Source organism: Chiloscyllium plagiosum, unplaced genomic scaffold (assembly GCF_037043375.1).
Source record: "Chiloscyllium plagiosum isolate Xiang-an unplaced genomic scaffold, Cpla_swu_hap1 HiC_scaffold_38, whole genome shotgun sequence".
In the NCBI taxonomy this organism is placed as follows: Eukaryota; Metazoa; Chordata; class Chondrichthyes; order Orectolobiformes; family Hemiscylliidae; genus Chiloscyllium; species Chiloscyllium plagiosum.
In genome coordinates, this window is record NW_028270176.1 from 10835754 (window position 1) to 10862460 (window position 26707).

The 26707-nt window shown below is 53.0% G+C and overlaps 1 protein-coding gene across 1 annotated transcript in view; it reads right to left on the minus strand.

Moving 5' to 3' along the window:
- pou2f2b (POU class 2 homeobox 2b) overlaps positions 1–26707 on the minus strand; it is a 333861-nt gene that overhangs the window by 220014 nt on the left and 87140 nt on the right. Inside the window, exons 7-8 of the mRNA XM_087980873.1 lie at positions 25938–26055; positions 14756–14847 (exon numbers count right to left, since the gene is read on the minus strand). Of these exons, the coding sequence (XP_087836999.1) occupies positions 14756–14847; positions 25938–26055 (210 nt within the window). The remainder of the gene's footprint in view (positions 1–14755; positions 14848–25937; positions 26056–26707) is intronic.

Consider the following 26707-nt stretch of genomic DNA (forward strand, 5'->3'; position numbering starts at 1 on the left):
CAGTGTGCCTACAGACTAACACAGGGACTCAGTGTGCCTACAGACTAACACAGGGACTCAGTGTGAGTGCAGACTAACACAGGGACTCAGTGTGAGTGCAGACTAACACAGGGACTCAGTGTGAGTGCAGACTAACACAGGGACTCAGTGTGAGTACAGACTAACACAGGGACTCAGTGTGAGTGCAGACTAACACAGGGACTCAGTGTGAGTGCAGACGAACACAGCGACACAGTGTGCCTACTGACTAACACAGGGACTCAGTGTGAGTACAGACTAACACAGGGACTCAGTGTGAGTGCAGACTAACCCAGGGACTCAGTGTGAGTACAGACTAACACAGGGACACAGTGTGAGTGCAGGCTAACACAGGGACACAGTGTGCCTACAGACTGACACGGGGAGTCAGTGTGAGGGCAGACTAACACAGGGACTCAGTGTGAGTGCAGACTAACACAGGGACACAGTGTGAGTACAGACTAACACAGGGACTCAGTGTGCCTACAGACTAACACAGGGACTCAGTGTGAGGGCAGACTAACACAGGGACTCAGTGTGAGTGCAGACTAACACAGGGACTCAGTGTGAGTGCAGACTAACACAGGGACACAGTGTGAGAGCAGACTAACACAGGGACACAGTGTGCCTACAGAATGACACAGGGACTCAGTGTGAGTGCAGACTAACACAGGGACTCAGTGCGAGTGCAGACTAACACAGGGTCTCAGTGTGAGTGCAGACTAACACAGGGACTCAGTGTGCCTACAGACGAACACAGGGTCTCAGTGGGAGTGCAGACTATCACAGGGACTCAGTGTGAGTGCAGACTAACACAGCGACTCAGTGTGAGTACAGACTAACACAGGTACACAGTGTGCCTACTGACTAACACAGGGACTCAGTGTGAGTGCAGACTAACACAGGGACTCAGTGTGAGTACAGACGAACACAGGGACTCAGTGTGCCTACAGACTAACACGGGGACTCAGTGTGCCTACAGACTAACACAGGGACTCAGTGTGAGTACAGACTAACACAGGGACACAGTGTGAGTGCAGACTAACACAGGGACTCAGTGTGAGTACAGACGAACACAGGGACTCAGTGTGCCTACAGACTAACACGGGGACTCAGTGTGCCTCCAGACTAACACAGGGACTCAGTGTGAGTGCAGACTAACACAGCGACTCAGTGTGCCTCCAGACTAACACAGGGACTCAGTGTGAGTGCAGACTAACACAGGGACTCAGTGTGAGTGCAGACTAACACAGGGACTCAGTGTGAGTGCAGACTAACACAGGGACTCAGTGTGAGTGCAGACTAACACAGGGACTCAGTGTGAGTGCAGACTAACACAGGGACTCAGTGTGAGTGCAGACTAACACAGGGACTCAGTGTGAGTGCAGACAAACACAGGGACTCAATGTGAGTGCAGACTAACACAGGGACTCAGTGTGAGTGCAGACTAACACAGGGACTCAGTGTGAGTGCAGACTAACACAGGGACTCAGTGTGAGTGCAGACTAACACAGGGACTCAGTGTGAGTGCAGACTAACACAGGGACTCAGTGTGAGTGCAGACTAACACAGGGACTCAGTGTGAGTGCAGACTAACACAGGGACTCAGTGTGAGTGCAGACTAACACAGGGACTCAGTGTGAGTGCAGACTAACACAGGGACTCAGTGTGAGTGCAGACTAACACAGGGACACAGTGTGAGTGCAGACTAACACAGGGACTCAGTGTGAGTACAGACGAACACAGGGACTCAGTGTGCCTACAGACTAACACGGGGACTCAGTGTGCCTACAGACTAACACAGGGACTCAGTGTGAGTGCAGACTAACACAGCGACTCAGTGTGCCTCCAGACTAACACAGGGACTCAGTGTGAGTGCAGACTAACACAGGGACTCAGTGTGAGTGCAGACTAACACAGGGACTCAGTGTGAGTGCAGACTAACACAGGGACTCAGTGTGAGTGCAGACTAACACAGGGACTCAGTGTGAGTGCAGACTAATACAGGGACTCAGTGTGAGTGCAGACAAACACAGGGACTCAATGTGAGTGCAGACTAACACAGGGACTCAGTGTGAGTGCAGACTAACACAGGGACTCAGTGTGAGTGCAGACTAACACAGGGACTCAGTGTGAGTGCAGACTAACACAGGGACTCAGTGTGAGTGCAGACTAACACAGGGACTCAGTGTGAGTGCAGTCCAACACAGGGACTCAGTGTGCCTACAGACTAACACAGGAACTCAGTGTGAGTGCAGACTAACACAGGGACACAGTGTGCCTCCAGACTAACACAGGGACTCAGTGTGAGTGCAGACTAACACAGGGACTCAGTGTGAGTACAGACTAACACAGGGACTCAGAGTGCGTACAGACCAACACAGGTACACAGTGTGCCTACTGACTAACACAGGGACTCAGTGTAAGTGCTGACTAACACAGGGACTCAGAATGAGTGCAGACTAACACAGGGACTCAGTGTGAGTGCTGACTAACACAGGGACTCAGAATGAGTGCAGACTAACACAGGGACTCTGTGTGCCTACAGACTAACACAGGGACTCAGTGTGAGTGCAGACTAACACAGGGACTCAGAGTGCCTACAGTCCAACACAGGTACACAGTGTGCCTACAGACTAACACAGGGACTCAGTGTGCCTACAGACTAACACAGGGACTCAGTGTGAGTGCAGACTAACATAGGGACTCAGAGTGCCTACAGTCCAACACAGGTACACAGTGTGCCTACTGACTAACACAGGGACTCAGTGTAAGTGCAGACTAACACAGGAGAAAGTGAGGTCTGCAGATGCTGGAGATCAAAGTTGAAACTTTATTGCTGGAACAGCACAGCAGGTCAGGCAGCATCCAGGGAACAGGAGATTCGACGTTTCGGGCACAGGCCCTTCTTCAAAGAAGGGCCTGTGCCCGAAACGTCGAATCTCCTGTTCCCTGGATGCTGCCTGACCTGCTGTGCTGTTCCAGCAATAAAGTTTCAACCCAGACTAACACAGGGACTCAGAATGAGTGCAGACTAACACAGGGACTCAGTGTGCCTACAGACTAACACAGGGACTCAGTGTGAGTGCAGACTAACACAGGGACTCAGTGTGAGTACAGACTAACACAGGGACACAGTGTGAGTGCAGACTAACACAGGGTCTCAGTGTGAGTGCAGACTAACACAGGGACTCAGTGTGCCTACAGACTGACACGGGGAGTCAGTGTGAGTGCAGACTAACACAGGGACTCAGTGTGCCTCCAGACTAACACAGGGACACAGTGTGCCTACAGACTAACACAGGGACTCAGTGTGCCTACAGACTAACACAGGGACTCAGTGTGAGTGCAGACTAACACAGGGACTCAGTGTGAGTGCAGACTAACATAGGGACTCAGTGTGAGTGCAGACGAACACAGGGACTCAGTGTGAGTGCAGACGAACACAGGGGCACAGTGTGCCTACAGACTAACACAGGGACATAGTGTGAGTGCAGACTAACACAGGGACTCAGTGTGCCTACAGACTGACACGGGGACTCAGTGTGAGTGCAGACTAACACAGGGACTCAGTGTGAGTACAGACTAACACAGGGACACAGTGTGAGTGCAGACTAACACAGGGACTCAGTGTGAGTGCAGACTAACACAGGGACACAGTGTGCCTACAGACTGACACGGGGAGTCAGTGTGAGTGCAGACTAACACAGGGACTCAGTGTGCCTCCAGACTAACACAGGGACACAGTGTGCCTACAGACTAACACAGGGACTCAGTGTGCCTACAGACTAACACAGGGACTCAGTGTGAGTGCAGACTAACACAGGGACTCAGTGTGAGTGCAGACTAACATAGGGACTCAGTGTGAGTGCAGACGAACACAGGGACTCAGTGTGAGTGCAGACGAACACAGGGACACAGTGTGCCTACAGACTAACACAGGGACTCAGTGTGAGTGCAGACTAACACAGGGACTCAGTGTGAGTGCAGACTAACACAGGGACTCAGTGTGAGTGCAGACTAACACAGGGACTCAGTGTGCCTACAGACTGACACGGGGAGTCAGTGTGAGTGCAGACTAACACAGGGACTCAGTGTGCCTCCAGACTAACACAGCGACACAGTGTGCCTACAGACTAACACAGGGACTCAGTGTGCCTACAGACTAACACAGGGACTCAGTGTGAGTGCAGACTAACACAGGGACTCAGTGTGAGTGCAGACTAACACAGGGACTCAGTGTGAGTACAGACTAACACAGGGACTCAGTGTGAGTGCAGACTAACACAGGGACTCAGTGTGAGTGCAGACGAACACAGGGACACAGTGTGCCTACAGACTAACACAGGGACTCAGTGTGAGTACAGACTAACACAGGGACTCAGTGTGAGTGCAGACTAACCCAGGGACTCAGTGTGAGTACAGACTAACACAGGGACACAGTGTGAGTGCAGACTAACACAGGGACACAGTGTGCCTACAGACTGACACGGGGAGTCAGTGTGAGTGCAGACTAACACAGGGACTCAGTGTGAGTGCAGACTAACACAGGGACACAGTGTGAGTACAGACTAACACAGGGACTCAGTGTGCCTACAGACTAACACAGGGACTCAGTGTGAGGGCAGACTAACACAGGGACTCAGTGTGAGTGCAGACTAACACAGGGACTCAGTGTGAGTGCAGACTAACACAGGGACACAGTGTGAGAGCAGACTAACACAGGGACACAGTGTGCCTACAGACTGACACAGGGACTCAGTGTGAGTGCAGACTAACACAGGGACTCAGTGCGAGTGCAGACAAACACAGGGACTCAGTGTGAGTGCAGACTAACACAGGGACTCAGTGTGCCTACAGACGAACACAGGGTCTCAGTGGGAGTGCAGACTAACACAGGGACTCAGTGTGAGTGCAGACTAACACAGGGACTCAGTGTGAGTGCAGACTAACACAGGGACTCAGTGTAAGTGCAGACTAACACAGGGACTCAGTGTGAGTGCAGACTAACACAGGGACTCAGTGTGAGTGCAGACTAACACAGGGACTCAGTGTGCCTACAGACTAACACAGGGACTCAGTGTGAGTGCAGACTAACACAGGGACTCAGAGGGAGTCCAGACTAACACAGGGACTCAGTGTGAGTGCAGACTAACACAGGGACTCAGTGTGCCTACAGACTAACACAGGGACTCAGAGTGCCTACAGACTAACGCAGGTACACAGTGTGCCTACAGACTAACACAGGGACTCAGTGTGAGTGCAGACTAACACAGGGACTCAGTGTGAGTACAGACTAACACAGGGACACAGTGTGAGTGCAGACTAACACAGGGACACAGTGTGCCTACAGACTGACACGGGGAGTCAGTGTGAGTGCAGACGAACACAGGGACTCAGTGTGCCTCCAGACTAACACAGGGACTCCGTGTGCCTACAGACTAACACAGGGACTCAGTGTGCCTACAGACTAACACAGAGACTCAGTGTGAGTGCAGACTAACACAGGGACTCAGTGTGAGTGCAGACTAACACAGGGACTCAGTGTGAGTGCAGACTAACACAGGGACACAGTGTACCTACAGACTGACACGGGGAGTCAGTGTGAGTGCAGACGAACACAGGGACTCAGTGTGCCTCCAGACTAACACAGGGACTCCGTGTGCCTACAGACTAACACAGGGACTCAGTGTGCCTACAGACTAACACAGAGACTCAGTGTGAGTGCAGACTAACACAGGGACTCAGTGTGAGTGCAGACTAACACAGGGACTCAGTGTGAGTGCAGACGAACACAGGGACACAGTGTGCCTACAGACTAACACAGGGACTCAGTGTGAGTACAGACTAACACAGGGACTCAGTGTGAGTGCAGACGAACCCAGGGACTCAGTGTGAGTTCAGACTAACATAGGGACACAGTGTGAGTGCAGACTAACACAGGGACACAGTGTGCCTACAGACTGACACGGGGAGTCAGTGCGAGTGCAGACTAACACAGGGACTCAGTGCGAGTGCAGACTAACACAGGGACTCAGTGTGAGTGCAGACTAACACAGGGACTCAGTGTGCCTACAGACGAACACAGGGTCTCAGTGGGAGTGCAGACTAACACAGCGACTCAGTGTGAGTACAGACGAACACAGGTACACAGTGTGCCTACTGACTAACACAGGGACTCAGTGTGAGTGCAGACTAACACAGGGACTCAGTGTGAGTACAGACGAACACAGGGACTCAGTGTGCCTACAGACTAACACGGGGACTCAGTGTGCCTACAGACTAACACAGGGACTCAGTGTGAGTACAGACTAACACAGGGACTCAGTGTGAGTGCAGACTAACACAGGGACTCAGTGTGAGTGCAGACTAACACAGGGACTCAGTGTGAGTACAGACTAACACAGGGACACAGTGTGAGTGCAGACTAACACAGGGACACAGTGTGCCTACAGACTGACACGGGGAGTCAGTGTGAGTGCAGACTAACACAGCGACTCAGTGTGCCTCCAGACTAACACAGGGACTCAGTGTGAGTGCAGACTAACACAGGGACTCAGTGTGAGTGCAGACTAACACAGGGACTCAGTGTGAGTGCAGACTAACACAGGGACTCAGTGTGAGTGCAGACTAACACAGGGACTCAGTGTGCCTACAGACTAACACAGGGACTCAGTGTGAGTGCAGACTAACACAGGGACTCAGTGTGAGTGCAGACTAACACAGGGACTCAGTGTGAGTGCAGACTAACACAGGGACTCAGTGTGAGTGCAGACTAACACAGGGACTCAGTGTGAGTGCAGACTAACACAGGGACTCAGTGTGAGTGCAGACTAACACAGGGACTCAGTGTGCCTACAGACTAACACAGGGACTCAGTGTGAGTGCAGACTAACACAGGGACTCAGTGTGAGTGCAGTCCAACACAGGGACTCAGTGTGCCTACAGACTAACACAGGAACTCAGTGTGAGTGCAGTCCAACACAGGGACTCAGTGTGCCTACAGACTAACACAGGGACTCAGTGTGAGTGCAGACTAACAGAGGGACTCAGTGTGAGTGCAGACTAACACAGGGACACAGTGTGCTTCCAGACTAACACAGGGACTCAGTGTGAGTGCAGACTAACAGAGGGACTCAGTGTGAGTACAGACTAACACAGGGACACAGTGTGAGTGCAGACTCACACAGGGACTCAGTGTGAGTTCAGACTAACACAGGGACACAGTGTGAGTGCAGACTAACACAGGGACGCAGTGTGCCTACAGACTAACATAGGGACTCAGTGTGAGTGCAGACTAACACAGGGACTCAGTGTGCCTACAGACTAACACAGGGACACAGTGTGAGTGCAGACTAACACAGAGACTCAATGTGAGTGCAGTCCAACACAGGGACTCAGTGTGCCTACAGACTAACACAGGGACACAGTGTGAGTGCAGACTAACACAGGGACACAGTGTGAGTGCAGACTAAAACAGGGACTCAGTGTGCCTACAGACTAACACAGGTACACAGTGTGCCTACGGACTAACACAGGGACTCAGTGTGAGTGCAGACTAACACAGGGACTCAGTGTGAGTGCAGACTAACACAGGGACTCAGTGTAAGTGCAGACTAACACAGGGACTCAGTGTGAGTGCAGACTAACACAGGGACTCAGTGTGAGTGCAGACTAACACAGGGACTCATTGTGAGTGCAGACTAACACAGGGACTCAGAGTGCCTACAGACTAACACAGGTACAGTGTGCCTACTGACTAACACAGGGACTCAGTGTGAGTGCAGACTAACACAGGGACGCAGTGTGCTTACAGACTAACATAGGGACTCAGTGTGAGTGCAGACTAACACAGGGACTCAGTGTGCCTACAGACTAACACAGGGACTCAGTGTGCCTACAGACTAACAAAGGGACTCAGTGTGAGTGCAGACTAACACAGAGACTCAGTGTGAGTGCAGTCCAACACAGGGACTCAGTGTGCCTACAGACTAACACAGGGACTCAGTGTGAGTGCAGACTAACACAGGGACACAGTGTGAGTGCAGACTAAAACAGGGACTCAGTGTGACTACAGACTAACACAGGTACACAGTGTGCCTACGGACTAACACAGGGACTCAGTGTGAGTGCAGACTAAAACAGGGACTCAGTGTGACTACAGACTAACACAGGTACACAGTGTGCCTACGGACTAACCCAGGGACTCAGTGTGAGTGCAGACTAAAACAGGGACTCAGTGTGACTACAGACTAACACAGGTACACAGTGTGCCTACGGACGAACCCAGGGACTCAGTGTGAGTACAGACTAACACAGGGACACAGTGTGAGTGCAGACTAACACAGGGACACAGTGTGCCTACAGGCTAACACAGGGACTCAGTGTGAGTGCAGACTAACACAGGGACACAGTGTGAGTGCAGACTAAAACAGGGACTCAGTGTGACTACAGACTAACACAGGTACACAGTGTGCCTACGGACTAACACAGGGACTCAGTGTGAGTGCAGACTAACACAGGGACACAGTGTGCCTACGGACTAACACAGGGACTCAGTGTGAGTGCAGACTAACACAGGGACTCAGTGTGCCTACAGACTAACACAGGGACTCAGTGTGAGTGCAGACTAACACAGGTACACAGTGTGCCTACGGACTAACACAGGGACACAGTGTGAGTGCAGACTAAAACAGGGACTCAGTGAGACTACAGACTAACACAGGTACACAGTGTGCCTACGGACTAACGCAGGGACTCAGTGTGCCTACAGACTGACACGGGGAGTCAGTGTGAGGGCAGACTAACACAGGGACTCAGTGTAAGTGCAGACTAACACAGGGACTCAGTGTGAGTGCAGACTAACACAGGGACTCAGTGTGAGTGCAGACTAACACAGGGACTCAGTGTGCCTACAGACTAACACAGGGACTCAGTGTGAGTGCAGACTAACACAGGGACTCAGAGGGAGTCCAGACTAACACAGGGACTCAGTGTGAGTGCAGACTAACACAGGGACTCAGTGTGCCTACAGACTAACACAGGGACTCAGAGTGCCTACAGACTAACGCAGGTACACAGTGTGCCTACAGACTAACACAGGGACTCAGTGTGCCTACAGACTAACACAGGGACTCAGTGTGAGTGCAGACTAACACAGGGACTCAGTGTGAGTACAGACTAACACAGGGACACAGTGTGAGTGCAGACTAACACAGGGACACAGTGTGCCTACAGACTGACACGGGGAGTCAGTGTGAGTGCAGACGAACACAGGGACTCAGTGTGCCTCCAGACTAACACAGGGACTCCGTGTGCCTACAGACTAACACAGGGACTCAGAATGAGTGCAGACTAACACAGGGACTCAGTGTGCCTCCAGACTAACACAGGGACACAGTGTGCCTACAGACTAACACAGGGACTCAGTGTGCCTACAGACTGACACGGGGAGTCAGTGTGAGTGCAGACTAACACAGGGACTCAGTGTGCCTCCAGACTAACACAGGGACACAGTGTGCCTACAGACTAACACAGGGACTCAGTGTGCCTACAGACTAACACAGGGACTCAGTGTGAGTGCAGACTAACACAGGGACTCAGTGTGAGTGCAGACTAACACAGGGACTCAGTGTGAGTGCAGACTAACACAGGGACTCAGTGTGAGTACAGACTAACACAGGGACTCAGTGTGAGTGCAGACTAACACAGGGACTCAGTGTGAGTGCAGACGAACACAGGGACACAGTGTGCCTACAGACTAACACAGGGACTCAGTGTGAGTGCAGACTAACACAGGGACTCAGTGTGAGTGCAGACTAACACAGGGACACAGTGTGAGTGCAGACTAACACAGGGACTCAGTGTGAGTGCAGACTAACACAGGGACACAGTGTGCCTACAGACTGACACGGGGAGTCAGTGTGAGTGCAGACTAACACAGGGACTCAGTGTGCCTCCAGACTAACACAGGGACACAGTGTGCCTACAGACTAACACAGGGACTCAGTGTGAGTGCAGACTAACACAGGGACTCAGTGTGAGTGCAGACTAACACAGGGACTCAGTGTGAGTACAGACTAACACAGGGACTCAGTGTGAGTGCAGACTAACACAGGGACTCAGTGTGAGTGCAGACTAACACAGGGACTCAGTGTGAGTACAGACTAACACAGGGACTCAGTGTGCCTACAGACTAACACGGGGACTCAGTGTGCCTACAGACTAACACAGGGACTCAGTGTGAGTACAGACTAACACAGGGACTCTGTGTGAGTACAGACTAACACAGGGACTCAGTGTGAGTGCAGACTAACACAGGGACTCAGTGTGAGTACAGACTAACACAGGGACACAGTGTGAGTGCAGACTAACACAGGGACACAGTGTGCCTACAGACTGACACGGGGAGTCAGTGTGAGTGCAGACTAACACAGCGACTCAGTGTGCCTCCAGACTAACATAGGGACACAGTGTGAGTGCAGACTAACACAGGGACTCAGTGTGAGTGCAGACTAACACAGGGACTCAGTGTGAGTGCAGGCTAACACAGGGACTCAGTGTGCCTACAGACTAACACAGGGACTCAGTGTGAGTGCAGACTAACACAGGGACTCAGTGTGAGTGCAGACTAACACAGGGACTCAGTGTGAGTGCAGACTAACACAGGGACTCAGTGTGAGTGCAGACTAACACAGGGACTCAGTGTGAGTGCAGACTAACACAGGGACTCAGTGTGAGTGCAGTCCAACACAGGGACTCAGTGTGCCTACAGACTAACACAGGGACTCAGTGTGCCTACAGACTAACACAGGGACTCAGTGTGAGTGCAGACTAACACAGGGACTCAGTGTGAGTGCAGACTAACACAGGGACACAGTGTGCCTCCAGACTAACACAGGGACTCAGTGTGAGTACAGACTAACACAGGGACTCTGTGTGAGTACAGACTAACACAGGGACTCAGTGTGAGTGCAGACTAACACAGGGACTCAGTGTGAGTACAGACTAACACAGGGACACAGTGTGAGTGCAGACTAACACAGGGACACAGTGTGCCTACAGACTGACACGGGGAGTCAGTGTGAGTGCAGACTAACACAGCGACTCAGTGTGCCTCCAGACTAACACAGGGACTCAGTGTGAGTGCAGACTAACACAGCGACTCAGTGTGCCTCCAGACTAACACAGGGACTCAGTGTGAGTGCAGATTAACACAGGGACTCTGTGTGAGTACAGACTAACACAGGGACTCAGTGTGAGTGCAGACTAACACAGGGACTCAGTGTGAGTACAGACTAACACAGGGACACAGTGTGAGTGCAGACTAACACAGGGACACAGTGTGCCTACAGACTGACACGGGGAGTCAGTGTGAGTGCAGACTAACACAGCGACTCAGTGTGCCTCCAGACTAACATAGGGACACAGTGTGAGTGCAGACTAACACAGGGACTCAGTGTGAGTGCAGACTAACACAGGGACTCAGTGTGAGTGCAGACTAACACAGGGACTCAGTGTGAGTGCAGGCTAACACAGGGACTCAGTGAGCCTACAGACTAACACAGGGACTCAGTGTGAGTGCACACTAACACAGGGACTCAGTGTGAGTGCAGACTAACACAGGGACTCAGTGTGAGTGCAGACTAACACAGGGACTCAGTGTGAGTGCAGTCCAACACAGGGACTCAGTGTGCCTACAGACTAACACAGGGACTCAGTGTGAGTGCAGACTAACACAGGGACTCAGTGTGAGTGCAGACTAACACAGGGACTCAGTGTGAGTGCAGACTAACACAGGGACTCAGTGTGAGTGCAGTCCAACACAGGGACTCAGTGTGCCTACAGACTAACACAGGAACTCAGTGTGAGTGCAGACTAACACAGGGACACAGTGTGCCTCCAGACTAACACAGGGACTCAGTGTGAGTACAGACTAACACAGGGACTCTGTGTGAGTACAGACTAACACAGGGACTCAGTGTGAGTGCAGACTAACACAGGGACTCAGTGTGAGTACAGACTAACACAGGGACACAGTGTGAGTGCAGACTAACACAGGGACACAGTGTGCCTACAGACTGACACGGGGAGTCAGTGTGAATGCAGACTAACACAGCGACTCAGTGTGCCTCCAGACTAACACAGGGACTCAGTGTGAGTGCAGACTAACACAGCGACTCAGTGTGCCTCCAGACTAACACAGGGACTCAGTGTGAGTGCAGACTAACACAGGGACTCAGTGTGAGTGCAGACTAACACAGGGACTCAGTGTGAGTGCAGACTAACACAGGGACTCAGTGTGCCTACAGACTAACACAGGGACTCAGTGTGAGTGCAGACTAACACAGGGACTCAGTGTGAGTGCAGTCCAACACAGGGACTCAGTGTGCCTACAGACTAACACAGGGACTCAGTGTGAGTCCAGACTAACACAGGGACACAGTGTGCCTACAGACTAACACAGGGACTCAGTGTGAGTGCAGACTAACACAGGGACTCAGTGTGAGTGCAGACTAAAACAGGGACTCAGTGTGCCTACAGACTAACACAGGAACACAGTGTGCCTACGGACTAACACAGGGTCTCAGTGTGAGTGCAGACTAACACAGGGACTCAGTGTGCCTACAGACGAACACAGGGACACAGTGTGCCTACAGACTAACACAGGGACTCAGTGTGAGTGCAGCCTAACACAGGGACTCAGTGTGAGTGCAGACTAACACAGGGACTCAGTGTGAGTGCAGACTAACACAGGGACTCAGTGTGCCTACAGACGAACACAGGGACTCAGTGTGAGTGCAGACTAACACAGGGTCTCAGTGTGAGTGCAGACTAACACAGGGACTCTGTTTGCCTACAGACTAACACAGGGACTCAGTGTGCCTACAAACTAACACAGGGACTCAGTGTGAGTGCAGACTAACACAGGGACTCAGTGGGAGTGCAGACTAACACAGGGACTCTGTTTGCCTACAGACTAACACAGGGACTCAGTGTGCCTACAGACTAACACAGGGACTCAGTGTGCCTACAGACTGACACGGGGACTCAGTGTGAGTGCAGACTAGCACAGGGACTCAGTGTGAGTGCAGACTAACACAGGGACTCAGTGTGCCTACAGACTAACACAGGGACGCAGTGTGAGTGCAGACGAACACAGGGACTCAGTGTGAGTGCAGACTAACACAGGGACTCAGAATGAGTGCAGACGAACACAGGGACTCAGTGTGAGTGCAGACTAACACAGGGACTCAGTGTGAGTGCAGACTAACACAGGGACTCAGTGTGAGTGCAGACTAACACAGGGACTCAGTGTGCCTACAGACTAACACAGGGACTCAGTGTGAGTGCAGACTAACACAGGGACTCAGTGTGAGTGCAGACTAACACAGGGACTCAGTGTGCCTACAGACTAACACAGGGACTCAGTGTGAGTGCAGACTAACACAGGGACTCTGTGTGAGTGCAGACTAACACAGGGACTCAGTGTGAGTGCAGGCTAACACAGGGACTCACTGTGCTTACAGACTAACACAGGGACTCAGTGGGCCTACAGACTAACACAGGGACTCACTGTGCCTACAGACTAACACAGGGACTCAGTGTGAGTGCAGACTAACACAGGGACTCAGTGTGAGTGCAGACTAACACAGGGACTCAGTGTGAGTGCAGACTAACACAGGGACTCAGTGTGCCTCCAGACTAACACAGGGACTCAGTGTGAGTACAGACTAACACAGGGACTCAGTGTGAGTGCAGACTAACACAGGGACTCAGTGTGCCTACAGACGAACACAGGGACTCAGTGTGAGTGCAGACTAACACAGGGACTCAGTGGGCCTACAGACTAACACAGGGACTCACTGTTCCCACAGACTAACACAGGGACTCAGTGGGCCTACAGACTAACAAAGGGACTCAGTGTGAGTGCAGACTAACACAGGGACTCAGTGTGAGTGCAGTCCAACACAGGGACTCAGTGTGCCTACAGACTAACACAGGGACACAGTGTGCCTCCAGACTAACACAGGGACTCAGTGTGAGTGCAGACTAACACAGGGACTCAGTGTGAGTGCAGACTAACACAGGGACTCAGTGTGAGTGCAGACTAACACAGGGACTCAGTGTGAGTGCAGACTAACACAGCGACACAGTGTGCCTACAGACTAACACAGGGACTCAGTGTGCCTACAGACTAACACAGGGACTCAGTGCACCTACACACACACACCCTCAGTGTTCTGTTGCTCTGTGGGTTTGTCTACAGCCCCCCCTGGTTGAACCCCAGTGCCTGTCAATGCAGACTGCAGTCTCATGGAGACCCCCCCATATGGGCCGGTGAAGCTTGGGGCGGGGCAAGGCTTGCTCAACCTGTCCAAGCCTCTGTTTATGCTGCTTGCCTGTGTACAATTTTCCACGCTGTTCGTTGCTGGGGGGATGGGAGGGGCTTTCAGCTTTCTCAGTGTTGAGGCCGTATCCGAAAAGACAGCTCACTTGCTGTGGTACTAAAACCGTGCCCGGTATCTCCGTTGGAGAGACCTGGAAACCAGATCTCGCCAGAGATAGAGCCACTGACGGACCATTTTCCAGCGTTTCCAAGGCAGACTGTGGCAGGGCTTGAGCAGAACCTTTCAATCAGAGCATCCATGTCAGGAGAGCACTGGGAAGCAGCTCAGTCCCTATGCCAGCTCAGCAGCCGCGCTGCAGGCCCCCTGCCTGCTGATTGTACACTGACCTGTGCAGCAAGCCCTAGGCGCGGCTGGGCCTGCAGGAGTCCCCCTTGGCTTTGCTGAGGTAGCTGTAAAAGATTTGGTGTCGAAAGTAGACCTAGAACAGGGAGAAGGACACCACATCAATACAACTCAACACCTCGGTTACAGGCACAGCACACCTCCGAGTCAAACCTGCTGTGCACCGTCCCCCATCAAACCCTCCCCAGGACAGGGACACCACGGGGTTAGATACAGGGTAAAGCTCCCTCTACACTGTCCCCCATCAAACACTCCCAGGACAGGGACACCACGGGGTTAGATACAGGGTAAAGCTCCCTCTACACTGTCCCCCATCAAACACTCCCCAGGACAGGGACAGCACGGGGTTAGATACAGAGTAACGCTCCCTCTACACTGTCCCCCATCAAACTCTCCCAGGACAGGGACATCACGGGGTTAGATACAGAGTAACGCTCCCTCTACACTGACCCCCTATCAAACACTCCCAGGACAGGGACATCACGGGGTTAGATACAGAGTAACGCTCCCTCTACACTGTCCCCGATCAAACACTCCCAGGACAGGGACACCACGGGGTTAGATACAGGGTAAAGCTCCCTCTACACTGTCCCCCATCAAACACTCCCAGGATAGGGACATCACGGGGTTAGATACAGAGTAACGCTCCCTCTACACTGTCCCCGATCAAACACTCCCAGGACAGGGACAGCACGGGGTTAGATACAGATTAAAGCTCTCTCTACACTGTCCCCCATCAAACCCTCCCAGGACAGGGACAGCACAGGGTTAGATACAGAGTAAAGCTCCCTCTACACTGTCCCCCCATCAAACACTCCCAGGACAGGGACAGCACGGGGTTAGATACAGAGTACAGCTTCCTCTACACTGTCCCCCATCAAACCCTCCCCAGGACAGGGACAGCACGGGGTTAGATACAGAGTAAAGCTCACTCTACACTGTCCCTACATCAAACCCACCCAGGACAGGGACAGCACGGGGTTAGATACAGAGTAAAGCTCCCTCTACACTGTCCCCCATCAAACATTCCCAGGGACAGGGACAGCACAGAGTTAGATACAGAGTAAAGCTCCCTCTACACTGTCCCCCATCAAACACTCCCAGGACAGGGACAGCACGGGGTTAGATACAGAGTAAAGCTCCCTCTACACTATCCCCCATCAAACACTCCCAGGGACAGGGACAGCACAGGGTTAGATCCAGAGTAAAGCTCCCTCTACACTGTCCCCCATCAAACACTCCCAGGGACAGGGACAGCACGGGGTTAGATACAGAGTAAAGCTCCCTCTACACTATCCCCCATCAAACACTCCCAGGGACAGGGACAGCACAGGGTTAGATACAGAGTAAAGCTCCCTCTACACTGTCCCCCATCAAACCCTCCCCGGACAGGGACAGCACAGGGTTAGATACAGGGTAAAGCTCCCTCTACACTGTCCCCCATCAAACCCTCCCTGGACAGGGACAGCACAGGGTTAGATACAGGGTAAAGCTCCCTCTTCACTGTCCCCCATCAAACACTCCCCGGACAGGGACAACACGAGGTTAGATACAGAGTAAAGCTCCCTCTACACTGTCCCCCATCAAACCCTCCCAGGACAGGGACAGCACGGGGTTAGATACAGGGTAAAGCTGCCTCTACACTATCCCCAATCAAACACTCCCAGGGACAGGGACAGCACGGGGTTAGATACAGAGTAAAGCTCCCTCTACACTGTCCAGTCCATCAAACCCTCCCAGGACAGGGACAGCACGGGGTTAGATACTGAGTAAAGCTCCCTCTATACTGTCCCCATCAAACACTCCCAGGGATAGGGACAGCATGGAGCTAGATACAGAGTAAAGCTCCCTCTACACTGTCCCCCCATCAAACACTCCCAGGACAGGGACAGCACGGGGTTAGATACAGAGTAAAGCTCCCTCTACACTGTCCATTCCATCAAACCCTCCCAGGGACAGAGACAGCACGGGGTTAGATGCAGAGTAAAGCTCCCTCTACACTGTCCATTCCATCAAACCCTCCCAGGGACAGGGACAGCACGGGGTTAGATACATAGTAAAGCTCCCTCTACACTGTCCCCTTCAAACACTGCCAGGAACAGGGACAGCACAGCGTTAGATACAGAATAAAGCTCCCTCTACACTGTCCCCTTCAAACACTCCCAGGACAGTGACAGCACAGGATTGGATACAGAGGAAAGCTCTCTCTACACTGTCCCCCCATCAAACACTCCCAGGACAGGGACAGCACGGGGTTAGATACAGAGTAAAGCTCCCTCTACACTGTCTCCATCAAACCTCCCAGGACAGGGACAGCATGGGGTTAGATACAGAGTAAAGCTCCCTCTACGCTGTCCCTACATCAAACCCTCCCAGGACAGGGACAGCATGGGGTTAGACACAGAGTAAAGCTCACTCTACACTGTCCCTACATCAAACCCTCCCAGGACAGGGACAGCACGGGGTTAGATACAGAGTAAAGCTCTCTCTACACTGTCCCCCATCAAACACTCCCAGGGACAGGGACAGCACGGAGTTAGATACAGAGTAAAGCTCCCTCTACACTGTCCCCCATCAAACACTCCCAGGGACAGGGACAGCACGGGGTTAGATACAGAGTAAAGCTCCCTCTACACTGTCCCCCATCAAACACTCCCAGGGACAGGGACAGCACGGAGTTAGATACAGAGTAAAGCTCCCTCTACACTGTCCCCCATCAAACACTCCCAGGACAGGGACAGCACGGGGTTAGATACAGAGTAAAGCTCCCTCTACACTATCCCCCATCAAACACTCCCAGGGACAGGGACAGCACAGGGTTAGATCCAGAGTAAAGCTCCCTCTACACTGTCCCCCATCAAACACTCCCAGGGACAGGGACAGCACGGGGTTAGATACAGAGTAAAGCTCCCTCTACACTATCCCCCATCAAACACTCCCAGGGACAGGGACAGCACAGGGTTAGATACAGAGTAAAGCTCCCTCTACACTGTCCCCCATCAAACCCTCCCCGGACAGGGACAGCACAGGGTTAGATACAGGGTAAAGCTCCCTCTACACTGTCCCCCATCAAACACTCCCAGGACAGGGACAACACGAGGTTAGATACAGAGTAAAGCTCCCTCTACACTGTCCCCCATCAAACCCTCCCAGGACAGGGACAGCACAGGGTTAGATACAGAGTAAAGCTCCCTCTACACTGTTCCCCCATCAAACCCTCCCAGGGACAGGGACAGCACAGGGTTAGATACAGGGTAAAGCTCCCTCTACACTGTCCAACATCAAACCCTCCCAGGACAGGGACAGCACAGGGTTAGATACAGGGTAAAGCTCCCTCTTCACTGTCCCCCATCAAACACTCCCAGGACAGGGACAACACGAGGTTAGATACAGAGTAAAGCTCTCTCTACACTGTCCCCCATCAAACCCTCCCCGGACAGGGACAGCACGGGGTTTGATACAGAGTAAAGCTCTCTCTACACTGTCCAGTCCATCAAACCCTCCCAGGACAGGGACAGCATGGGGTTAGATACAGGGTAAAGCTCCCTCTACACTATCCCCAATCAAACACTCCCATGGACAGGGACAGCACGGGGCTAGATACAGAGTAAAGCTCCCTCTACACTGTCCAGTCCATCAAACACTCCCAGGGACAGGGACAGCACGGAGTTAGATACAGAGTAAAGCTCCCTCTACACTGTCCCCCATCAAACACTCCCAGGACAGGGACAGCATGGGGTTAGATACAGAGTAAAGCTCCCTCTACACTATCCCCCATCAAACACTCCCAGGGACAGGGACAGCACAGGGTTAGATCCAGAGTAAAGCTCCCTCTACACTGTCCCCCATCAAACACTCCCAGGGACAGGGACAGCACGGGGTTAGATACAGAGTAAAGCTCCCTCTACACTATCCCCCATCAAACACTCCCAGGGACAGGGACAGCACAGGGTTAGGTACAGTAATAAAGCTCCCTCTACACTGTCCCCCATCAAACCCTCCCCGGACAGGGACAGCACAGGGTTAGATACAGGGTAAAGCTCCCTCTACACTGTCCCCCATCAAACACTCCCAGGGACAGGGACAGCACGGGGTTAGATACAGAGTAAAGCTCCCTCTACACTATCCCCCATCAAACACTCCCAGGGACAGGGACAGCACGGGGTTAGATACAGAGTAAAGCTCCCTCTACACTGTCCCCCATCAAACCCTCCCCGGACAGGGACAGCACAGGGTTAGATACAGGGTAAAGCTTCCTCTACACTGTCCAACATCAAACCCTCCCCGGACAGGGACAGCACGGGGTTAGATACAGAGTAAAGCTCCCTCTACACTGTCCATTCCATCAAACCCTCCCAGGGACAGGGACAGCACGGGGTTAGATACAGAGTAAAGCTCCCTCTACACTGTCCATTCCATCAAACCCTCCCAGGGACAGGGACAGCACGGGGTTAGATACATAGTAAAGCTCCCTCTACACTGTCCCCTTCAAACACTGCCAGGAACAGGGACAGCACAGGGTTAGATACAGAGTAAAGCTCTCTCTACACTGTCTCCATCAAACCTCCCAGGACAGTGACAGCACAGGATTGGATACAGAGGAAAGCTCTCTCTACACTGTCCCCCCATCAAACACTCCCAGGACAGGGACAGCACGGGGTTAGATACAGAGTAAAGCTCCCTCTACTCTGTCTCCATCAAACCTCCCAGGACAGGGACAGCATGGGGTTAGATACAGAGTAAAGCTCCCTCTACGCTGTCCCTACATCAAACCCTCCCAGGACAGGGACAGCATGGGGTTAGACACAGAGTAAAGCTCACTCTACACTGTCCCTACATCAAACCCTCCCAGGACAGGGACAGCACGGGGTTAGATACAGAGTAAAGCTCCCTCTACACTGTCCCCCATCAAACACTCCCAGGGACAGGGACAGCACGGGGTTAGATACAGAGTAAAGCTCTCTCTACACTGTCCCCCATCAAACACTCCCAGGACAGGGACAACACGAGGTTAGATACAGAGTAAAGCTCCCTCTACACTGTCCCCCATCAAACCCTCCCAGGACAGGGACAGCACAGGGTTAGATACAGGGTAAAGCTCCCTCTACACTGTCCAACATCAAACCCTCCCCGGACAGGGACAGCACAGGGTTAGATACAGAGTAAAGCTCTCTCTACACTGTCCAGTCCATCAAATCCTCCCAGGACAGGGACAGCATGGGGTTAGATACAGGGTAAAGCTCCCTCTACACTGTCCCCCCATCAAACCTCCCAGGACAGGGACAGCATGGGGTTAGATACAGAGTAAAGCTCCCTCTACGCTGTCCCTACATCAAACCCTCCCAGGACAGGGACAGCATGGGGTTAGACACAGAGTAAAGCTTACTCTACACTGTCCCTACATCAAACCCTCCCAGGACAGGGACAGCACGGGGTTAGATACAGAGTAAAGCTCCCTCTACACTGTCCCCCATCAAACACTCCCAGGGACAGGGACAGCACGGGGTTAGATACAGAGTAAAGCTCTCTCTACACTGTCCCCCATCAAACACTCCCAGGGACAGGGACAGCACGGAGTTAGATACAGAGTAAAGCTCCCTCTACACTGTCCCCCATCAAACACTCCCAGGACAGGGACAGCACGGGGTTAGATACAGAGTAAAGCTCCCTCTACACTATCCCCCATCAAACACTCCCAGGGACAGGGACAGCACAGGGTTAGATACAGAGTAAAGCTCCCTCTACACTGTCCCCCATCAAACCCTCCCCGGACAGGGACAGCACAGGGTTAGATACAGGGTAAAGCTCCCTCTACACTGTCCCCCATCAAACCCTCCCCGGACAGGGACAGCACAGGGTTAGATACAGGGTAAAGCTCCCTCTTCACTGTCCCCCATCAAACACTCCCAGGACAGGGACAACACGAGGTTAGATACAGAGTAAAGCTCCCTCTACACTGTCCCCCATCAAACCCTCCCAGGACAGGGACAGCACAGGGTTAGATACAGGGTAAAGCTCCCTCTACACTGTCCAACATCAAACCCTCCCCGGACAGGGACAGCACAGGGTTAGATACAGAGTAAAGCTCTCTCTACACTGTCCAGTCCATCAAATCCTCCCAGGACAGGGACAGCATGGGGTTAGATACAGGGTAAAGCTCCCTCTACACTGTCCCCCCATCAAACCTCCCAGGACAGGGACAGCATGGGGTTAGATACAGAGTAAAGCTCCCTCTACGCTGTCCCTACATCAAACCCTCCCAGGACAGGGACAGCATGGGGTTAGACACAGAGTAAAGCTTACTCTACACTGTCCCTACATCAAACCCTCCCAGGACAGGGACAGCACGGGGTTAGATACAGAGTAAAGCTCCCTCTACACTGTCCCCCATCAAACACTCCCAGGGACAGGGACAGCACGGGGTTAGATACAGAGTAAAGCTCTCTCTACACTATCCCCCATCAAACACTCCCAGGACAGGGACAGCATGGGGTTAGATACAGAGTAAAGCTCCCTCTACACTATCCCCCATCAAACACTCCCAGGGACAGGGACAGCACAGGGTTAGATCCAGAGTAAAGCTCCCTCTACACTGTCCCCCATCAAACACTCCCAGGGACAGGGACAGCACGGGGTTAGATACAGAGTAAAGCTCCCTCTACACTATCCCCCATCAAACACTCCCAGGGACAGGGACAGCACAGGGTTAGATACAGAATAAAGCTCCCTCTACACTGTCCCCCATCAAACCCTCCCCGGACAGGGACAGCACAGGGTTAGATACAGGGTAAAGCTCCCTCTACACTGTCCCCCATCAAACACTCCCAGGGACAGGGACAGCACGGGGTTAGATACAGAGTAAAGCTCCCTCTACACTATCCCCCATCAAACACTCCCAGGGACAGGGACAGCACGGGGTTAGATACAGAGTAAAGCTCCCTCTACACTGTCCCCCATCAAACCCTCCCCGGACAGGGACAGCACAGGGTTAGATACAGGGTAAAGCTTCCTCTACACTGTCCAACATCAAACCCTCCCCGGACAGGGACAGCACGGGGTTAGATACAGAGTAAAGCTCCCTCTACACTGTCCATTCCATCAAACCCTCCCAGGGACAGGGACAGCACGGGGTTAGATACAGAGTAAAGCTCCCTCTACACTGTCCATTCCATCAAACCCTCCCAGGGACAGGGACAGCACGGGGTTAGATACATAGTAAAGCTCCCTCTACACTGTCCCCTTCAAACACTGCCAGGAACAGGGACAGCACAGGGTTAGATACAGAGTAAAGCTCTCTCTACACTGTCTCCATCAAACCTCCCAGGACAGTGACAGCACAGGATTGGATACAGAGGAAAGCTCTCTCTACACTGTCCCCCCATCAAACACTCCCAGGACAGGGACAGCACGGGGTTAGATACAGAGTAAAGCTCCCTCTACTCTGTCTCCATCAAACCTCCCAGGACAGGGACAGCATGGGGTTAGATACAGAGTAAAGCTCCCTCTACGCTGTCCCTACATCAAACCCTCCCAGGACAGGGACAGCATGGGGTTAGACACAGAGTAAAGCTCAATCTACACTGTCCCTACATCAAACCCTCCCAGGACAGGGACAGCACGGGGTTAGATACAGAGTAAAGCTCCCTCTACACTGTCCCCCATCAAACACTCCCAGGGACAGGGACAGCACGGGGTTAGATACAGAGTAAAGCTCCCTCTACACTGTCCCCCATCAAACACTCCCAGGACAGGGACAACACGAGGTTAGATACAGAGTAAAGCTCCCTCTACACTGTCCCCCATCAAACCCTCCCAGGACAGGGACAGCACAGGGTTAGATACAGGGTAAAGCTCCCTCTACACTGTCCAACATCAAACCCTCCCCGGACAGGGACAGCACAGGGTTAGATACAGAGTAAAGCTCTCTCTACACTGTCCAGTCCATCAAATCCTCCCAGGACAGGGACAGCATGGGGTTAGATACAGGGTAAAGCTCCCTCTACACTGTCCCCCCATCAAACCTCCCAGGACAGGGACAGCATGGGGTTAGATACAGAGTAAAGCTCCCTCTACGCTGTCCCTACATCAAACCCTCCCAGGACAGGGACAGCATGGGGTTAGACACAGAGTAAAGCTTACTCTACACTGTCCCTACATCAAACCCTCCCAGGACAGGGACAGCACGGGGTTAGATACAGAGTAAAGCTCCCTCTACACTGTCCCCCATCAAACACTCCCAGGGACAGGGACAGCACGGGGTTAGATACAGAGTAAAGCTCTCTCTACACTGTCCCCCATCAAACACTCCCAGGGACAGGGACAGCACGGAGTTAGATACAGAGTAAAGCTCCCTCTACACTGTCCCCCATCAAACACTCCCAGGACAGGGACAGCACGGGGTTAGATACAGAGTAAAGCTCCCTCTACACTATCCCCCATCAAACACTCCCAGGGACAGGGACAGCACAGGGTTAGATACAGAGTAAAGCTCCCTCTACACTGTCCCCCATCAAACCCTCCCCGGACAGGGACAGCACAGGGTTAGATACAGGGTAAAGCTCCCTCTACACTGTCCCCCATCAAACCCTCCCCGGACAGGGACAGCACAGGGTTAGATACAGGGTAAAGCTCCCTCTTCACTGTCCCCCATCAAACACTCCCAGGACAGGGACAACACGAGGTTAGATACAGAGTAAAGCTCCCTCTACACTGTCCCCCATCAAACCCTCCCAGGACAGGGACAGCACAGGGTTAGATACAGGGTAAAGCTCCCTCTACACTGTCCAACATCAAACCCTCCCCGGACAGGGACAGCACAGGGTTAGATACAGAGTAAAGCTCTCTCTACACTGTCCAGTCCATCAAATCCTCCCAGGACAGGGACAGCATGGGGTTAGATACAGGGTAAAGCTCCCTCTACACTGTCCCCCCATCAAACCTCCCAGGACAGGGACAGCATGGGGTTAGATACAGAGTAAAGCTCCCTCTACGCTGTCCCTACATCAAACCCTCCCAGGACAGGGACAGCATGGGGTTAGACACAGAGTAAAGCTTACTCTACACTGTCCCTACATCAAACCCTCCCAGGACAGGGACAGCACGGGGTTAGATACAGAGTAAAGCTCCCTCTACACTGTCCCCCATCAAACACTCCCAGGGACAGGGACAGCATGGGGTTAGATACAGAGTAAAGCTCTCTCTACACTATCCCCCATCAAACACTCCCAGGACAGGGACAGCATGGGGTTAGATACAGAGTAAAGCTCCCTCTACACTATCCCCCATCAAACACTCCCAGGGACAGGGACAGCACAGGGTTAGATCCAGAGTAAAGCTCCCTCTACACTGTCCCCCATCAAACACTCCCAGGGACAGGGACAGCACGGGGTTAGATACAGAGTAAAGCTCCCTCTACACTATCCCCCATCAAACACTCCCAGGGACAGGGACAGCACAGGGTTAGATACAGAATAAAGCTCCCTCTACACTGTCCCCCATCAAACCCTCCCCGGACAGGGACAGCACAGGGTTAGATACAGGGTAAAGCTCCCTCTACACTGTCCCCCATCAAACACTCCCAGGGACAGGGACAGCACGGGGTTAGATACAGAGTAAAGCTCCCTCTACACTATCCCCCATCAAACACTCCCAGGGACAGGGACAGCACGGGGTTAGATACAGAGTAAAGCTCCCTCTACACTGTCCCCCATCAAACCCTCCCCGGACAGGGACAGCACAGGGTTAGATACAGGGTAAAGCTTCCTCTACACTGTCCAACATCAAACCCTCCCCGGACAGGGACAGCACGGGGTTAGATACAGAGTAAAGCTCCCTCTACACTGTCCATTCCATCAAACCCTCCCAGGGACAGGGACAGCACGGGGTTAGATACATAGTAAAGCTCCCTCTACACTGTCCCCTTCAAACACTGCCAGGAACAGGGACAGCACAGGGTTAGATACAGAGTAAAGCTCTCTCTACACTGTCTCCATCAAACCTCCCAGGACAGTGACAGCACAGGATTGGATACAGAGGAAAGCTCTCTCTACACTGTCCCCCCATCAAACACTCCCAGGACAGGGACAGCACGGGGTTAGATACAGAGTAAAGCTCCCTCTACTCTGTCTCCATCAAACCTCCCAGGACAGGGACAGCATGGGGTTAGATACAGAGTAAAGCTCCCTCTACGCTGTCCCTACATCAAACCCTCCCAGGACAGGGACAGCATGGGGTTAGACACAGAGTAAAGCTCACTCTACACTGTCCCTACATCAAACCCTCCCAGGACAGGGACAGCACGGGGTTAGATACAGAGTAAAGCTCCCTCTACACTGTCCCCCATCAAACACTCCCAGGGACAGGGACAGCACAGGGTTAGATACAGAGTAAAGCTCTCTCTACACTGTCCCCCATCAAACACTCCCAGGGACAGGGACAGCACGGAGTTAGATACAGAGTAAAGCTCCCTCTACACTGTCCCCCATCAAACACTCCCAGGACAGGGACAGCACGGGGTTAGATACAGAGTAAAGCTCCCTCTACACTATCCCCCATCAAACACTCCCAGGGACAGGGACAGCACAGGGTTAGATCCAGAGTAAAGCTCCCTCTACTCTGTCCCCCATCAAACACTCCCAGGACAGGGACAGCACGGGGTTAGATACAGAGTAAAGCTCCCTTCACACTGTCCCCCATCAAACACTCCCAGGGACAGGGACAGCACGGGGTTAGATACAGAGTAAAGCTCCCTCTACTCTGTCCCCCATCAAACACTCCCAGGGACAGGGACAGCACGGGGTTAGATACAGAGTGAAGCTCCCTCTAAACTGTCCCCTCCCAGGACAGGGGCAGCACGGTGTTAGATACAGAGTAAAGCTCCCTCTACTCTGTCCCCCATCAAACACTCCCAGGGACAGGGGCAGCACGGGGTTAGATACAGAGTAAAGCTCCCTCCACACTGTCCCCTCCCAGGACAGGGGCAGCACGGTGTTAGATACGGAGTAAAGCTCCCTCCACACTGTCCCCTCCCAGGACAGGGGCAGCACGGGGCTGGATCTGGAGGTGATGCAGCTTTAGCCTCGGTATTTTATGGGGCTGGGAGGGGGGTGAAGAGGAGGCCTGCCTGAGCTGTACCCGGTCAGTGTAGGCCAGCTGACTGCCACCTACCTTGCTGTCCTTGCTGTGCCTGTGGCAGGAGGAACTGTGCCGGTCCCTGGAGATTGGCAGCAAGGTGATGCCCAGGCAGCAGTACCAACTGCTGGAGCTGTAGTAACTGCTGAAGGTCCTAAAGGCAGAGAGCGGCCTGTTAATGGGGAATTAGGCGGGTACACCTTCCCAGGACTGGGCGCCTCTGAGCCCAGCCTGGGATGGAAAAGCTCTGAGTGACTGTGTTGACATTGGCCCGGCCTGCTGGCTGAGGGCACACTGCCAGACTGTCCCTGCACCAGGTGGGACAGATACATGGCAGGGAGGAGGCTGCCTTTGAGGAACTGTATCTGATGGGCGTACCATTCAGCTTGTGCCTCTGACCATTTTCGGTGTGCACAAGTGTGCAATAGGTGGTGAATGTCTCTGGCTGTGAGAGACAGACTGAACGAGTGAGTGTGACGCTGTGTTTGCACTCAGAACAGGACAGGCGTGATGGAGGATGGGTTTGTGTCCATGTGTGTTTCTGCATGCAAGTGTGAGCGTGACCAAGTGTGAGAGTGGGAGTGAGTGTGACCGAATGTGAGCATGACCGAGTGACTATGCAAGCGTGGGAGTGAGTGTGAGCAAGTGTGAGCGTGGGAGTGAGTGTGAGTGAGTGTGAGCGTGGGAGTGAGTGTAAGCTTGGGAGTGAGTGTGACCAGGTTTGAGCGTGGAAGTGAGTGTGACTGAGTGTGAGCATGGGAGTGAGTGTAACCGGGTTTGAGCATGGCAGTCAGTGACCGGGTGTG